Raw genomic sequence first — 19,126 nt, forward strand, 5'->3', positions numbered from 1 at the left:
AGGATAGCCGATCGTCATTTGGAGATATAACTAGGCAAGCGCTAGGGGTGTCAACGTAAGCCCTTAGTGGGCGGAGAACTCCTTTACAAAGGGTGTTTCAATTTTAAATTTCGATGTTGAATGTGAACCTCAACTAAACGTCAAGTCTTTTTATTCCCACCACCGAAGGATGGGGGTATATTCATTTTGTAATTCCGTTTGCAACACATCGAAATATCCTTTTCCGACCCTATAAAGTATGTATATTCTTGATCAGCGTAAAAATCTAAGACGATCTAGCCATGTCCGTCCGTCTGTCTGTTGAAATCACGCTACAGTCTTTAAAAATAGAGATATTGAGCTGAAACTTTGCACAGATCCATTTTTTGACCATAAGCAGGTAAAGTTCGAAGATGGGCTATATCGGACTATATCCTGATATAGCCCCCATATGGACCGATCCGCCGATTTAGGGTCTTAGGCCCATAAAAGCCACATTTATTACCCGATTTTGCGGAGATTTGGGACAGTCAGTTATGTTAGGCCCTTCGACATCTTTTTTCAATTTGGCCCAGATCGGTCCAGATTTGAACCGATCTCTCGATTTAAGGTTTAGGCCCAATAAAATGCACATTTATTATCCGATGTCGCCGAAATTTGGGACAGTGAGTTAAATTAAGCTCCTCGACATACTTCTGCAATATGGCACAGATCGGTTTAGATTTGGATATAGCTGTCATATAGACCGATCTCTCGATTTAAGGTTCTGGGCCCATAAAAGACGCATTTGTTGTCCGATGTCGCCGAAATTTGGGACAATGAGTTGTGTTAGGCCCTTCGACATCTTTCTTCAATTTGTTCTAGATCGGTCCAGATTTGAATATGGCTGTCATATAGACCGATCTCTCGATTTTAAGTGTTGGGCCCATAAAAAGGGCAATTATTGTACGATGTCGCCGAAATTTGGGACAGTGAGGCAAGTTAGGCCCTTAGGCATTCTTCTTCAATTTGGCTCAACTCGGTCAAGATTTGGATATAGCTGTCATATAGACCGATCTCTCGATTTAAAAGGCGCATTTACAACCCGATTTCACTGAAATTTAACCCAGTGACTTATGTTAGGCTTTTCGACATCCGTTTCGTATGTGGTTCAGATCGGTTTATTTTTAGATATAGCTACTAAAAAGACCAATATTTTGTTATACATTGAATTGAACAATGACTTGCACTTATTAGTATTTGATCTGAATCGGAACACATTTCGATATGGCTGCTATGGGGCATAAGGTATGCATTTTTCACCGGATTTTGATGAAAGGTGCTTTACACATATACCCGAGGTGGTGGGTATCCAAAGTTCGTCCCGGCCGAACTTAACGCCTTTTTACTTGTTCTTCATTTCTTTTGAGATTTCTCAATTTCAGATTAAATTGAACCATGGGAAGACAAACCGTCGAGCAACCTCTCTCTCTCTCTCTCTTAAAAAAACAAATCTGCACCTATTCAGTTGTTATGCAGCAAATGTTCCCCGTTTCCTGAATTAATTCTATAACTTCTTAGTTTCCTCTCTATTTCCTTAGTAAAACCCTCCATGTGGTGCTGGTGCTAACCTAAGGAATGCAAACCAACTGCATTTTTGTCAACATTTTTATTTTTATTAGTTTTTTCTTTTTTTTGGGTTGACATATCTCTTTTACAAAACCGGCTTTGAACTTTGATTTTCAATTGATTTCTGTGATTCACCCTGTTTCTTTCACCCGCGTGTTTGCTGTACTCGTTTCAAACAAGATCACCAAAGAAATATACAACGGTGATGTTTGGTTGATATTTGATCTCTTTGAGGGGATTTATGTTGTTACGAGTTGACTGCTGACTGAGCAGACTTGCGGTTTGAGGTGGTTGCTTAAAAAAAAAATTGAAAAAAAAACACAGATCTTAAGTGATTGGCTGACATACTTCTTTGACACGATCCCAGTAAGCAAATACGGCAGCAGCAGCAGAAATGGTTTTTGGCTAAAAAGGAGAGCTGACGATCAGATTGATTGGTGATCGCCAAGGGAAAGGAGGAGATTAACACAAGACAAATATCTATATCAGTGTTAAAGAGAGAAGAACAAAATAAATAAAAAATATAAATTAATATTTTTGATAGCCAATCTTGTGAGTGGGAAAAGAGTACGGTTGCTAATATAGATATACTCGTGCACAGATAAAAATAAGTTTTGAAAATCAGCAACTTTTATTGAAATATCAACTAAAAAATTTTTCAATTTTCCTGCAACAAATCAAATTACAATTTTAATAGCAACCCAAAGTACGAATTAGGTGCTAGCAATCATCCGCTTACCAAGCCAACAAATAAAATGTATTCTCAACAACAAAATTTGAGTGCAAAAATGTTTGCTGGTGCGTCGTAGATTTGCTATTTAACAAATATATTACAGTTTTAACAACAAAATTGGTATGATGTTTGTTGAGAAAATGTCGCTTGACTACCAACTGCTAACTCAAAAAACAAATTTGATGAAATTCTTACAATTTTCTCTGTCAAGTGACAATAGACACACTTCAATAACTCTATAAGCCATTGATGCAATCACCAAAATTGTTGAGAATCAACTCTTAACATCTGCGCCATGGTGGCCTCCTTTGAGGTATGCAGCCATCTAAAAATTCAATGCATTAAGGAGCACGCCGTTCAAATTCCAAGAAAAGGTCCCCGATTATTGAACTAATACTTTAATCGGACTCCATTCATTGATATGAGAAAAATATCTTCCGTCACTTTATGGAATATCTGTGGCAGAATTTATAAAATGTATGTTAAACAAACTAGATTAGTTTTTCGTTTATTTCTCTATCGAGACGAGCTTAATGATCGAAAATTTATTGCAATGGAAAAGGAAAGCCAGAGATCACAACACACCAAACACTGTGGGATGCGTTTCGTCCTGGGTAAGGGGACTAACCCAACCACACTTGTTAAATTTTTCTTGCAGTGATTTCTTCCGTGTATAGGGTCATTGGGCTTAGGTTGAGGTGAGTTCATTCTATTTTCGGCGCATTGTTATAGATCAGTGGGAAAGGGGTATAGGGATAAAGTAAAAGCAACTTAAGTTCGGCCGGGCCGAATCTTATATAGACTCTGCCAAAGATCGCATTTGAAAAACCCACGTTTAAAATTTCAGCAAAATAATTGCACCCCCTAGAGGCCCAAGAAATCAAATCGGTTGATTGGTTTATATGGAAGCTATATTAGGTTAAAGACCTTTTTCGAACCAAACTTGGCACGTCGAGCTGGCAAACTATCGATAATCGCAACAATCGATATTTTCAATATTTCTAAAATAGAAGTAATAACAATGCACAGACCGAATAAAACCAAATTTAATAAAGTTATTTGGAAGTCATGAGAGCAATAATTGTAAAAAAATTTAGCCCAATTGGATGAAAATTATGCCCTGTATAGGCACAATGTATCTTAAGCGCTTATTTTTGTTAAATTTTGGAAAAAATTTGACTTTGCCGATAGTATCGATATCGATAAATATCCGTCGATATTCAGACAAATAATTTAATATCGATAGTACCATCGATATTTGGCCAGCTCTATTGGCGCGGCTGTAGGAAGCCATAGTAAGTAAAACTTTACATGCAAAATTTCAGCCCAATCGGAAGGTAAAGGCAAATCTGAAGATTGGTTTATGAGGCAGCTAAATTAAGTTATGAACTGATTTGAACCATAATTTGCACAATTGTTGGAAGTCGAAATAAAACACCCCATGCACAATGCAAGCTAAATTGGATCAAAATTAAGTCCTCTAGAGGTTAAAGAAGTCAAGATCCGAGATCGGTTTATATGGCAGCTATATCAAGTTATGTACCGATTTGACCCATTTTTAGCACAGATGTTGGGCAAATCATCTCATGTAAAATTTTAAACAAATCGGAAAAAGATCCCCTCTAGAGGTTCAAGAAGTCAAGATTGCGCCTTGTAGACGCTCAAGAAGTCAAATCTGAGGATCGGACTATATGGCAGCTTTATCAGGGTATGAACTGATTTGAAACATAATTAGCAGAATTATTGGAAGTCAAAACATAACACCACGTGCATAATGTCAGCCAAATCGGATAGAAATTGCGCCCTCTAGAGGCTCAAGAAGTCAAGATCGGATGTTGTGAACCGATTTGAAACATAATTGCCACAATTGTTGGAAATCGAAACAAAACACCTCATGCATAATTTTCACCAAATTCAATAAGAATTGCGCCCTCTAGAGGCTCAAGAAGTCAAGACAGTGCCTTGTAGACGCTCAAGAGGTCAAATCTGAAGCTCGGCCTATACGGCAGCTATATCAGGTTTTGAACTGATTTGAAACATAATAAGCAGAATTGTTGGAAGTCAAAACATAACACCTCATACATAATGTCAGCCAAATCGGAAAAGTATTGCGCCCTCTAGAGGCTCAAGAAGTCAAGATAGGATGTTATGAACCGATTTGGCACAATTGTTGAAATTTAAACAAAACACCTCATGTATAATTTTAGCCAAATTGGATAAGAATAACGCCCTCTAGAGGCTCAAGAAGATAAAATCCGAAATCGGTTTATATGTCAGCTATATCAAAATATGGACCGATACATGGACCCAACCGACCTACACTAATAAAAGTGTTTGTGCAGAATTTTAAGCGCCTAGCTTTACTCCTTCGAACTGTCACGTACGTTCGATAGACAGACGGACGGACATGGCTCAACCGACTTCGAATGTCAAGACGAACTAGAATACTCGTATATATAACTCAAATCTCAGTATTCCGATATTAAAAAATTTATTGATTCATTGTATCTGAAAGAATTTCCATTTACACTCGTGATTGAAGATTTTGTCATTCCGTTTGCAACACATCAATAAATTCAGTTCTGACCCTAGTATATATGATTGTTGAAAAATCGAAGACGAAATAGCCATGTGCGTCCGTCTGTTCGTCTGTCTGTTGAAATCACGCCACTGGCTTTAAAAATGAAGATGATGAGCTGAAACTTTGCACAGATTCTTTTTTGTCCATAGGCAAGTTACGTTCAAAGATGGGTTATATCGAACTATATCTTGATACAGCCCCCATATAAACCGATCTTCCGATTTGAAGCTTTAGGCCCATTAAAGTCACATTTGTTATCAAATTTCGCTGAAATTTGGCAGAATGTTAGTTCTCGACATTCGTACTGCGTATGGTCAAGATCGGGCTATAGTTAAGCCCGAACATGGGTCCATAAAAGGCGCATTTATTATCTGAATTCGCTGAAATTTGGCACGATTATCTATGTCAGGCTTTCCAACATCTGTTCCTTATATGGTTCAAATTGGTCTATATTTGGATATAGCTGCCATATGTACCGATCTCCCGACTCAAGATCTTGGGCCCATAAAAGGCGCTTTTATTGACCTATGTTAGGCTTTTCAACATCCGTGCACCGTATGGTTCAGATCGGCCTATATTTGGATACAGCTGTCATATAGACTGGTCTCCTGATTTAAGGTCTTGAGTACATAAAAGGCGCATTTATTATCCGATTTCGCTGAAAATTGGCATAGTGACCTATATTAGGCTTTCCGATATCCTTCTCCTATATGGTTCAGATCGGTCTTTATTAAGATAAAGCTGCCATATAGACTGATCTCCCGATCGAAGGTCTTGGACCCACAAAAGGCGCATTTATTACCCGATTTCGCTGCAATTTGGCACAAGGACCAATGTTAGGCTTTCTGACGTTCCCTATATGGTTCAGATCGGTCTATAGTTGGATATAGCTGTCATTATAATCCTTGGAGTCATAAAAGCAGCGTTTCTTACCCCATTTTGGTGATTTGTGACACTGTGAGCTGTGTTAGGCCCTACGACATCCGCATTCAATATGGCCTCCATCGATCTATATTTGGATATAGCTGTCATATAGAGCGATCTCCCGTTTTAAGGCCTTGGGCCCATAAAAGGCGCACTTATTATCCGATTTCGCTGAAATTTGGCATAGTGACCCATGTAAGACTTTTCGACATCCGTGCCCTATACAGGGTGGCTGATGAATATTGCTACAATGATGAATATTGCTACATTTTTTTTTCGGTGTATGGAATACATTTTTCTTTTATTCATGTTAAATTAAATTATTAAATTAATTATTAAATTATTATTAATTAAATTAATTAATTAATTAATTAAATTAATTATTAAATTATTATTATTAAATAGAAAAAAAGTTATTACATTTTTTTTTGGTAGCGGCTTTCATCAGCCACCCTGTATATGTAGTTCAGATCGGTTTATATTTTTATATAGCTGCCACATTGACCAATATTCTGTTTTAACAACTTTAACATTTGGTATGGATTTATAAATGATGCATTTTTCTCCGGAGGTAGTGGGTATCCAAATTTCGACCCGGCCGAACTTAATGCCTTCTTACTTGTTTATTTTCAATTAAAAAATAAATTGAAACAATCATTTTTTAATTGAATCGAAAAAAATTTTATACCCTATAGCCCTTCTTGTCTGCAATGTAGCCTTCAATTGATTTTACTTACGCACCGTATTGCATAGCGTCCCCTACGATACAACAGGAAGAAGATTTCAACTTTCCATGCGTCTACGAATCGGTTTAAAAAAACATTCCATAAATTTGTTTAATCAATTTCCAATAATTTTTTAATTGAAAATGTAATTTTTTTAACTAAAAATTGTTCAATGATTTCTTCAAAAACGGTGATTGATGTTATTAATTTCTGTGATTGAAGCAGTTTAAATTAAAAAACTAATTGGATCAATTAATTACGTGATTGAACCCTATCATAGTTTATTTCTGTCTAGGGTGAGATGAAGTGATATAAGAAGCACGTCCACATGTACGCGCATTCCTGGAGGATCACCTATACATACCAACCTAAGTGTCCACTCGGTATGTGCCAACTAGAGGTCTTGCGAATACCTAACCGCGTGTAGTAGATTAGTGCGATCACTGTCGGAACCCAACAGTCTTAGGAGGGGGTTGCGAACACCCCAAAATAATGTGGACACATCGAGATTGAAGAGGTCTAACGCTTTGTTGTCGTTGGCTAGAACAGATGTCTCAGTCATTGTGTCTGTCATGACAGGTCACAGTCTTGATCGGAAGGTTGCAAGTAACAACTTTTGCAGAAGTTGTGACGACGTCAAGGAAGAAGAGACTAAAGAACAACTGTTGTGTGTGTCCCATTGGCAGTCAGAAGAAGTTTCTCATTAGCTTCTCATTTCTTAAGAAACTTGTCAGATTAAGCGGATTTGAACATTAGCAAGTGGTTGGGCTATTTAAGCAATCTGGATGATTCAACGGTAGGAACAAGAAGGCATCTTCCTTCTTCGATTCCTGTGGTATCACAATGGACATAAACGTCTAAGTGAGTGTGATGGCAGACTGCCACTTAAACCTAACCTAGGAGAAAAGCCACCTCAATAAGGTGGAAATCTTGTGCCCCTGTAGACGTGGATACGAACAAAACTAGTGCTCGATAGGATAATAAGGATTTTGTTCAGGAGAGCGCAGGAAAATAACTTTAAATGCAAATGTATCCACAACAAAATTGTTGGCCCCTGTTTGTTCCGTGATTCCGATGCACTTCCATCTTTAGACCTTCTCGAACTCTCAATCAGAAGTCATATTTGCAGGCTTCCACTTTTCCAGCTATCCCCTAAGACAGAACTGATCACGTAGTGGCCCTGCACATTCAGCATATCGTCCTTGTCTTAACTCTCCCCTTCGTGCCGAACTTTGTCCTGCAGGAGTAAAAAGCGCACAGTGTCTTTCGGCTTCTTTCCCTATTTATTTTCCACGCCGGTTTCGCATAGAGACTAGGCCCAAGATTTTCTTCTCCTTCGACAACTGTAAATTAATCTCATCCAGACATGGGAGTCCATTTTGGTTTTGTTTTGTGATCTACTGTATTTGTTATGCTATAAATGAAGCAAAACAAGTAAAAATGTGCTTAGTTTGGCCGGCCGAATCGTGGGAACGCACCACCATGGATTCGGCCAAAAATTTCCACAAATAAACTTAGTTCAAGACATATGTGTATCTAACGTTACTAATATCTGTAAATCAGGCACAAATTGAAGTTTCTAGAAGCCGCAGAAGACTAATCGGTTTATATGGGAGCTATATCAGGTTATAGATCGATTTGGACCGTACTTGGCACAGCTGTTGGAAGTCGAAACAAAATATTCCGTGCAAAATTTCAGCCAAGTCGAAAGAAATCTACGCCTTCCAGGGGTTTAAGATGTCAAATCAGATGTTCGTTTTATATAGGAGTTTCATCAAAATCTAAACCGGTATGGTCCATTTGCAATCCCTGATGACCTACATCAATAAGAAGTCTCTGCATAAAATTTCATGCGAATATCTTTATTCGTTCGACCGCTATTGTGACAGACAGATCGACTAAAAGAGGATCAAGAATATATATATATCCTATAGGGTCTCAGGTCAATATTTCGAGCTGCTACAAAGGGATTGACTGGGTTATTAAACCCCCCTCTCCATCCTATAGTGGTGGGTATAGAAGCACTTATGGGAGTTGTTGTTTTCACACATTTAAATATCTAGTTTGGGATGGGTGTTTCTTAATCGTGTATATATTACCAAACACTGTATGTTCCTTAGAACTTGTAGTTGTGTTTTCTTGTACCTAGCAGCCACTTGTCTGTTGCTTTAATGATTTTTTTGTCATCGGACATATCAGTATTTTTGTACATAAAGCAAAACCTTAAAAAAAAGTTTTCCTAGTAAAAAATGTTGTGTGAGAGAATGTGTCTATACACCAGTGGCGAGCACATAATTGCTATTATGTGCAGGCCCATGGGCTTGCTTAGCATAATTTTCTTGTGTACATACACAGTATTGTGCAATAGTGTGAGTATATTGTCCCATCACTGATCTATACCAGGGATATTAAAGAAGATTAAAACTATTTAAAACGGTACTTTTTGTAGTCTAAAGATACAATTTTTTAATCTAACGGTTTGCTCAAATATGGGATTTAGGTTGTAGTGCAAACTGCGTAGAAATTTTTATAATTCTTTTTGAAACATTTTTTTACCAAAAATTTGATAAAAACTAATTTTTGGGTAAATGTAAAAAAAAAATTTAAACCACTTTCTGTTTACAACAACTGAATTCTTTTCCTAATTTTTTAACGACCATTTAGCAATGAAAAGTAGATTTTAATGACTTTTATATAAAATCCCACCTGTTGTCATAAGTAGTAGGCTTATCTACATAAATGTATTTTTGAATATTGAAACCATCAAATGCAAAAAGTTTCCAGAAATATCACTCCCAAGAATTTTCAGAAAATCATTCGTCCCCTTTATGCCAGTCCGAACTGCGTTGGGTACTTCTTATCTAATTTGAACTAGCATTTTTCTAGAGCTGTATCCTATTTTTGAGTATTTTCTTACCACTCGGCGTGAATGCATTAAAGAACGCCGGGGATACTTCTCTCATGTCTATGAGTGCAGTCTGATTAGAGTTTCTAGCACATTGGGACCTCCTTGTTAGAGCCGAGTCTAAACTCGGACTATAGCCAAATATAGCTCCCTTAGAGCTTATTGTGCATTAGACTGCTTTAAAACAAGGAATAATATCTTATCTCTTCCAAACATGGTCCCATAGAACCACATTTCGACGACAGTACTAATATTAAGGAAATACTTTGGAAATAAGAAATGTTTTTTTTTGTAAATGCCAATTAGAGAATTCACCCATGTAAGGTGTACATAAGTAATGAATAATTGTTATTCTCGAAAAGATCCTAAAGACTCGCGGGGTTACCATGGTATTTTTATACCCTCCACCATAAGATGGGGGGTATACTAATTTCGTCATTCTGTTTGTAACTACTCGAAATATTCGTCTGAGACCCCATAAAGTATATATATTCTTGATCGTCGTGACATTTTATGTCGATCTAGCCATGTCCGTCCGTCTGTCCGTCCGTCCGTCCGTCCGTCTGTCTGTCGAAAGCACGCTAACTTCCGAAGGAGTAAAGCTAGCCGCTTGAAATTTTGCACAAATACTTCTTATTAGTGTAGGTCGGTTGGTATTGTAAATGGGCCATATCGGTCCATGTTTTGATATAGCTGCCATATAAACCGATCTTGGGTCTTGACTTCTTGAGCCTCTAGAGTGCGCAATTCTTATCCGATTCGAATGAAATTTTGTACGGCGTGTTTTTTTATGATATCCAACAACTGTGCCAAGTATGGTTCAAATCGGTCCATAACCTGATATAGCTGCCATATAAACCGATCTTGGGTCTTGACTTCTTGAGCCTCTAGAGGGCGCAATTTTTATCCGATTGAAATGGAATTTCGCACGACGTGTTTCGTTATGATATCCAACAACTGTGCCAAGTATGGTTCAAATCGGTCCATAACCTGATATAGCTGCCATATAAACCGATCTTGGGTCTTGACTTCTTGAGCCTCTAGAGTGCGCAATTATTATCCGATTGAAATGAAATTTTGCACGACGTGTTTTGCAATTATATTCAACAACTGTGCCAAGTATGGTTCAAATCGGTTCATAACCTGATATAGCTGCCATATAAACCGATCTTGGGTCTTGACTTCTTGAGCCTCTAGAGGGCGCAATTCTTTTCCGAATGGAATGGAATTTCGCACGGCGTGTTTTGTTATGATACCCAACAACTGTGCCAAGTATGGTTTAAATCGGTTCATAACCTGATATAGCTGCCATATAAACCGATCTTGGGTCTTGACTTCTTGAGCCTCTAGAGTGCGCAATTCTTATCCGATTGGAATGAATTTTTGGCACCAAGTATTTCGTTATGATATCCAACAACTGTGCCAAGTATGGTTGAAATCGGTCCTTAACCTGATATAGCTGTCATATAAACAGATCTGGGGATTTGACTTCTTGAGCTTCTAGAGGGCGCAATTCCTATCCGATTTGGCTGAAATTTTGCATGACGTATTTTATTTTTACTTTCAACAACTGTGTCAAATAAGGTTCAAATCGGTTCATAACCTGATATAGCTGCCATATAAACCGATCTGGGATCTTGACTTCTTGACCCCTAGAGGTCGCAATTATTATCCGATATGCCTGAAATTTTGTACGACGGATCCTCTCATGACATTAAACATACGTGTTTATAATGGTCTGAATCGTTCTATAGCCCGATACAGATCCCATATAAATCGTTCTCTCTATTTTACTTCGTGAGCCCTAATGGACGCAATTCTTATACGAATTGGCTGAAATTTTACACAGGTCTCCAACATATAATTTAATTGTGGTCCGAACCGGACCATATCTTGATATCGTTTTAATAGCAGAGCAACTCTTTTCTTATATCCTTTTTTGCCTAAGAAGAGATGCCGGGAAAAGAACTCGACAAATGCGATCCATGGTGGAGGGTATATAAGATTCGGCCCGGCCGAACTTAGCACGCTTTTACTTGTTTAAGGTTTAAATAGAATAAAAAAAGTACCAAAGTGTTAACGTTATCATTCCTGGCTTATACGTTCAAATAGTAGGAGACACACAAGAGTTTAATTTTTGGTTCGACGAACGTATGGTCGTTGCTGCTATCGAACGCTTTTGCCATTACAGAGTTTTTGGTTTTACAACAAAAGAAAGGTCATTTAACCGTAGGCGAAACAGCTAAAGGTTTTACAAACAAGTAAAAAGGCGTTAAGTTTGGCCGGGCCGAACTTTGGATACCCACCACCTCGGATATATATGGAAACCATCTTTCGTCAAAATCCGGTGCAAAACTTATACCTATATATATATATATATATATATATATATATATATATATAGCTATATCAATATAAGCTCCGATTTGGACCAAATACTAATAAGTAAAAGTCATTGTTCAATTGTATATAACAAAATATTGGTCTTTTTAGTAGCTATATCTAAAAATAAACCGATTTGAACTATATACGACACGAATATCGAAAAGCATAACATAAGTCAGTGTGTCAAATTTCAGTGCAGATCTGAGCCAAATTGACGGAAGATGTTGAAGGGGATAACACAACTCACTGTCCCAAATTTCCGCAAAATTGGATAATAAATGTGGCTGTTATGGGCCTAAGACCCTAAATTGGAGGATCGGTCTATATGGCAGCTATACTCCAATCTGAACCGATCTAAGCCATATTGAAGGAGAATGTCGAGGGGCTTAAGACAACGTACTGTCCCAAATTTCAGCAAAATCGGATAATAAATATAGCTTTTTATGGGCCTATGACCCTAAATCGGAGGATCGGTCTAAATGGCAGCTATATCCAAATCTGAAGCGATCTGAGCCATATTGACGGAGGATGTCGAGAGGCCTAAGACAACATATTGTCCCAAATTTCAGCAAAATCGGATAATAAATGTGGATTTTATGGGCCTATGACCCTAAATCGGAGGATCGGTCTATATGGCAGCTATATCCAAATCTGAACCGATCTGAGCCATATGGACGGAGGATGTTGAAGGGCCTAAGACAACTTACTTTTCTAAATTTCAGCAAAATCGGATAATAAATGTGGCTTTTATGGGCCTAAGACCCTTAATCGGAGGATCGGTCTATATGGCAGCTATATCCAAATCTGAACCGATCTGAGCCAAATTGACGGAGGATGTCGAGAGGCCTAAGACAACGTACTGTCTCAAATTTCAGCAAAATCAGATTATAAATGTAGCTTTTATTGGCCTATGACACTAAATCGGAGGATCGGTCTATATGGGAGGTATATCCAAATCTGAAGCGATCTAAGCCATATTGACGGAGGATGTCGAGAGGCCTAAGACAACATACTGTCCCAAATTTCAGCGAAATCGGATAATAAATGTGGCTTTTATGGGCCTATGACCCTAAATCGGAGGATCGGTCTAAATGGCAGCTATATCCAAATCTGAAGCGATCTGAGCCATATTGACGGAGGATGTCGAAGGGCCTAAGACAACATACTGTCCCAAATTTCAGCAAAATCGGATAATAAATGTGGCTTTTATGGGCCTATGACCCTAAATCGGAGGATCGGTCTATATGGCAGCTATATCCAAATCTGAACCGATCTGAGCCATATGGACGGAGGATGTCGAAGGGCCTAAGACAACTTACTTTTCTAAATTTCAGCAAAATCGGATAATAAATGTGGCTTTTATGGGCCTAAGACCCTTAATCGGAGGATCGGTCTATATGGCAGCTATATCCAAATCTGAACCGATCTGAGCCAAATTGACGGAGGATGTCGAGAGGCCTAAGACAACGTACTTTCTCAAATTTCAGCAAATTCAGATTATAAATGTAGCTTTTATTGGCCTATGACACTAAATCGCAGGATCGGTCTATATGGGAGGTATATCCAAATCTGAAGCGATCTGAGCCATATTGACGGAGGATGTCGAGAGGCCTAAGACAACATACTGTCCCAAATTTCAGCAAAATCGGATAATAAATGTGGCTTTTATGGGCCTATGACCATAAATCAGAGGATCGGTCTACATGGCAGCTATATCCAAATCTGAACCGATCTGAGCCATATGGACGGAGGATGTCGAAGGGCCTAAGACAACATATGGACGGAGGATGTCGAAGGGCCTAAGACAACATATGGACGGAGGATGTCGAAGGGCCTAAGACAACTTACTTTTCTAAATTTCAGCAAAATCGGATAATAAATGTGGCTTTTATGGGCCTAAGACCCTTAATCGGAGGATCGGTCTATATGGCAGCTATATCCAAATCTGAACCGATCTGAGCCAAATTGACGGAGGATGTCGAGAGGCCTAAGACAACGTACTGTCTCAAATTTCAGCAAAATCAGATTATAAATGTAGCTTTTATTGGCCTATGACACTAAATCGGAGGATCGGTCTATATGGGAGGTATATCCAAATCTGAACCGATCTGAGCCAAATTGACGGAGAATGTCGGAGAATGTCGAACTCACTATCCCAAATTTCAGCAAAATCGGATAACAAATGTGGCTTTTATTGGCCTAAGACCCTAAATCGGCGGATCGGTCTATATGGCAGCTATATCCAAATCTGAACCGATCTGAGCCATATTGACGGAGGATGTCGAAGGACCTAAGACAACTTACTTTTCTAAATTTCAGCAAAATCGGATAATAAATGTGGATTTTATGGGCCTAAGACCCTTAATCGGAGGATCGGTCTATATGGCAGCTATATCCAAATCTGAACCGATCTGAGCCAAATTGACGGAGAATGTCGAAGGGCCTAACACAACTCACTGTCCCAAATTTCAGCAAAATCGGATAATAAATGTGGCTTTTATTGGCCTAAGACCCTAAATCGGCGGATCGGTCTATATGGGGGCTATATCAAGATATAGTCCGATATAGCCCATCTTCGAACTTAACCTGCTTATGGACAAAAAAAGAATCTGTGCAAAATTTCAGCTCAATATCTCTATTTTTGAAGACAGTAGCGTGATTTCAACAGACAGACGGACAGACGGACGGACATGTCTAGATCGTCTTAGATTTTTACGCTGATCAAGAATATATCAGGGTCGGAAATGGATATTTCGATGTGTTGCAAACGGAATGACAAAATGAATATACCCCCATCCGTCGGTGGTGGGTATAAAAACAAAGTCAGTTACATTCGATAATACTACGTTTATGACTAACGTTTGATATTTTGAAGCGAAACGTTCCATAGTTACTTTAAATGAAAAACTTTGTAATAAAGTATTTTTTTTTCTCGTAAAAATATCTCTAACGGTTTATTTTTTTGCGTGTAGTTCCTGGACTTATAACGGCACTTATATGGCTGTAACGGCAATATTGCCAATAGAAAGCAAATCCTGAAGAGTTTTCTTTAGGATAGGGTGGCCATAAGCGTAGAAAGGCCTCTAGGGGGTGGGCTTAACACCCCCCAGAAATGTTTTAATATGTTTACATCCGCTAAATCAGACAGGCTCTCCTTCTAACTGCTAGTGGGGGACACAAAAGGTGTTCTATAGTCTCTTCTTCTTCGATGTCCCTATGCTTCTGCAAAAGTCGTTGCTGGCAACCTTCAGTCTGTTAGCATATTTTCCGATTGGACAGTGACCTGTCATGGCGGACACAATGACTGTGACGTATGTTGTAGCTAATGACAGAAAAGCAGTAGACTTCTTCAAGTTTAGATTAGGCCACATAGTTTTGTAATACTAACAGCCCCCTCTTTGTGACCATCTATCATTCGTTGTCCTTTGGGCCTGGTCCTGAAAACTTAGCTTACATGTTGCTAGAGGCATACCCACAGATTCCAGTGTCCCTGGAGTGTGAGGGGTAGTTTCTAGTCCCGCAAGCTTATCCGCTTTACTATTCCTTGGGATATCTCTGTGGCCCGGCACCCAGAACAGGTGAATTTTGAACTGTTCAGCCATCTCGTTGGGAGAGCTGCGACAGTCGTCGGGAGGTATATGTGTTCAGAAACACGTTCTCCAGGAATTTAATGGCTGCCTGGCTGTCTGAGAAGATATTTATGTCAATCGTCGTAATGATATTATTGTATATCTTAGCCATTCCACCACTTCCTTAATTGCAAGGGTCTCTGCTTGATACACACTGCAATGGTCGGGTAACCTTTTCGATATGATCAGTTCTAGATCTTTAGAGTACACCCCAAAGCCCAGCTGGTCGTTTAGTTTGGAACCATCCGTATAGAAGTCTATGTAACTTCTGTTACCAGGGATATCGTAGTTCCAATCGGTTCTATCAGAAATAGAGGTACAGTAATTTTTATCAAAAAGCGGCTCAGGTAGGGTGTTATCCACACTGCCTGGAACATCGCATATTGTATCAAGGATGACACAGTGTCCGTAGCCGCCACATGACCAATGAGTAAGCTCCCTTAACCTCATGGCAGTGGTCGCTGCAATTTGGGTAGCCACAATGTCCATAGGCATAAGATGAAGCATTAAATTCAGTGCATCCTCAGTGCGGCTGTGAAGCCATCCTTTGGATACTGTTAAGTATTGAGCAGTAGGTGGATTTTTGAAGCGCTGTCCACCAGACCACAACACCATATAGCATTATGGGTCTGACAACTGCAGTATATACCCAATGCATGACACGCGGTCTAAACCCCCAACTTCTGATAATGGCTCTCTTGCAGGTGTATAGGGCAAGAGTGGCCTTTCTTGCCCTTTCCATAATGTTGGATTTGAAGCTCAATTTCGTGTCCAGCAAAACACCCAGGTATTTTGCGCCTTCTGTAAATGGAACATTCTCTACACCCAAGGAGACAGGTTCCACTGTAGGCAACTTGTATCTCCTGCTGAAAAGAACCACTTCTGTCGTGCAAGGATTTATACCCAGACCACTTTTGGTAGCCCTGGGAAACTTTCCCCTAACCGTAATTGCCACGTCATCAGCATACGCGAACACTTTTACGTATTTTTCTTTCAGGGACAATAATAATTGTTAATGGCTATATTCCAAAGTAGACGAGACAGTACACCTTCTTCCCCTACTGACCCATCTTTTTAGATCCACAGATCCCAAGCCTGCCGTAATGCATCTTTTAGTAAGTAAGCTGTTAATAAACATTATTACGAGAGAGTTGAGGCCTAGAAACTCCAACTCCTTCATGATTGACGTCGCTTTAACATTATTGAAAGCACCTTCAATGTCAAGAAATGCTACCATTGTATATTCCTTGACAGCGAGAGAACCCTCTATGTAGCCGACTAGGTCGTGAAGGGCTGTTTGAGTGGATTTGCCTTTACTATATGCATGCTGCTGTCGCGACAGGCGATCTCCAGGGATCTTTGCCCTAAGATATGTTTCTATCAACCTCTCAAGAGACTTCAGCATAAAGGATGACGGACTTATAGGACGAAAATCTTTCGCCATCGTGTGGTAGGGTTTTCCTGCTTTCGAAATGAAAATAACCTTCGTGTCCTTCCATCCCACAGGTATATATGACATTCTGATACAAGCAGAGTATATCTCCCTAAGCCAGGGAACCAGTCTATCAGGCACAGCTTGTAATTCAACCGGTGATACATCATCAGGGCCTGGCGACCTAAAGGAGTCGAAACTTCTTATCGCCCAAAGGATTTTCGGCTCAGACCCAATTTAATGGCCTCCGACGAATGTATATCAGTGACAACCTCTTCTGGCGCCACGAGTAGTTCTAGTGTTTCCTCACTACACATTGTCCATACATTCTCTGACTTCTGGATATACCCCAGCGTAATAGGTCTCGAGGACAGAATCTTCCTTAGCCTAGGGGCCTCAGATGTATCCTCCAGGGATCCCAATCCTGTGGTGCTCTTGTGGCCTTTGCTCTGTTGAAGAGTTTTCTGCAGTTCTTCCTTAGACCAACCAGCTGCACAAACACACATTTTATATAAAAAATAAATAATTAATTAATTGTAAAAAACTTAATCTAGTATCACAGATCGTTTTTTCACTTTAAGCTATTGCAACCGAGTATTGTAGTTTGGTGTTGTCCTTGTCCTTTTTGTCACCATGTTAGATATGTTTCCTTAACCTGCCTGCCAAGTGGACCCCAACTCAGGTTTGTCTTTCGACTTGTCCAACTCCTGTATTAGTCCTCCAATCCTCAGTCTCATCTCGTCATCAATGCCGCATATGCTAGCACAGGTCTCACAACGGCTGTTACCATCTATTAAGTTATCCTTGGGTTAACTTGCCAGCTTCTACTGAACATCGACTTGCAGTAGTAAAGGTGCACAATACCTTTCAGTTTCATTTCTCCGGACAGCTCTGGTTCGATGACTAGGCCTGGTAACTTCATATTCTTCCACATCTGCATAATGATCTCGTCCAGAGACGGTAACCTAAAGTCCGGTGTCATATATTTGCGAGTTTGTCTTGAACTTGTTGAACTCTAGAATGTCCATCTATCCACCGCCTTCCACCATACTAGTGCCCCATATGCCAGCATAGGTCTCACAATGTATATATATTCCTGATCGTCATGACATTTTAAGTCGATCTAGCCATGTCCGTCCGTCTGTCCGCCCATCTGCCTGTCGAAAGCACGCCAACACCATATAAACCGATATTTCGATTTAACTTCTTGACGGCGCAATTCTTATCCAATCTTGCATACAACGACTACGGCTTCCAACAATTGTGCTAAGTATGGTCTAAATCGGTTCATAGCCTAATATGGCTACTTAACAAGTACGGTCCATATCCTTCACTAACTTGATATAGCTCAAATATATTGGAAAAAGTATTTCAAAGAACAAAGAACGAATGCGATCCTTGGTGGAGGGTATATAAGATTCGGCCCGGCCGAACTTAGCACGCGTTTACTTTGAACCGAATATTAATCATCGAAAATCGCTTTATTGTTTTTCAAAATATTCCCCATTAAGATCTATACACGTCTGAATGCGTTTGAACCAATTGTCGAAGCACTTTTGCCACTCTATTTCCAAAACATGGATTCTGAACGCAACAAGCGCTTCTTCAGGTGTCGAAAAACGTTGACCTCTCATTTTATTTTTTACGTACCGGATTACAAAGAAGTCATTCGCTGCCAAGTCAGGACTATATGGCGGATGACTTATCAAATCGATGTTTTGTATGCTCAAAATGCAGTTTCGTATTTGTGGAGCACTTTTCGACCAATCGACAGGAGCCTTTTTTGAGCGATCGATAAATTGTGTGGAATCCAACGCGAATGAATTTTTTTGACGGTCAAATGTTCATGCAATATTGAATGCTATGGTATGCTGGTCCAACTAATGCCTTAGGTTGCCTCAATCTCACGATAGGTCACATGACGATCTTGCAATATCAGTTGGCATACAGCATCATTGGTTTTTGGACCAACCTTCACTAAATTCGTCGTGGAGTGAACTACGACCTCGGTTGAATTCACCATATCACCGATAAACACTGACCCTTGATGGAGCTTCATCGCCAACAATTTAATTAAGTTCATCGATGCACTGTTTTTGAGTTAATCCACGTCAAAAGTTGAAAAATAATCGCACGATTTATTGCCATTTTTTTGGGCTAGATGAATTTTTAAGTTTCTGTAAACAACACAAATAGCGCTCATATGTCAAAACGTTCTGGGTACG

The 19,126-nt window shown here is 39.4% G+C and overlaps 2 protein-coding genes across 5 annotated transcripts in view; one reads left to right on the plus strand and one right to left on the minus strand.

The window, feature by feature from the left end:
- The window catches only part of LOC106090085 (uncharacterized), a 503,676-nt gene that overhangs the window by 108,900 nt on the left and 375,650 nt on the right, over nt 1–19,126 (plus strand). The window lies entirely within an intron of this gene.
- LOC131996035 (uncharacterized) lies at nt 1,664–17,883 on the minus strand. The gene is made up of 5 exons (XM_059365457.1): nt 17,766–17,883; nt 2,327–2,401; nt 2,159–2,254; nt 1,936–2,067; nt 1,664–1,881 (listed from the first exon to the last, which is right to left on the minus strand). The coding sequence occupies exons 1-5, from the start codon at nt 17,881–17,883 to the stop codon at nt 1,835–1,837; spliced, it is 468 nt and encodes a 155-aa protein (XP_059221440.1). The 3' UTR covers nt 1,664–1,834.

The sequence above is a fragment of the Stomoxys calcitrans genome, chromosome 1, assembly GCF_963082655.1.
Source record: "Stomoxys calcitrans chromosome 1, idStoCalc2.1, whole genome shotgun sequence".
Classification (NCBI taxonomy): domain Eukaryota; kingdom Metazoa; phylum Arthropoda; class Insecta; order Diptera; family Muscidae; genus Stomoxys; species Stomoxys calcitrans.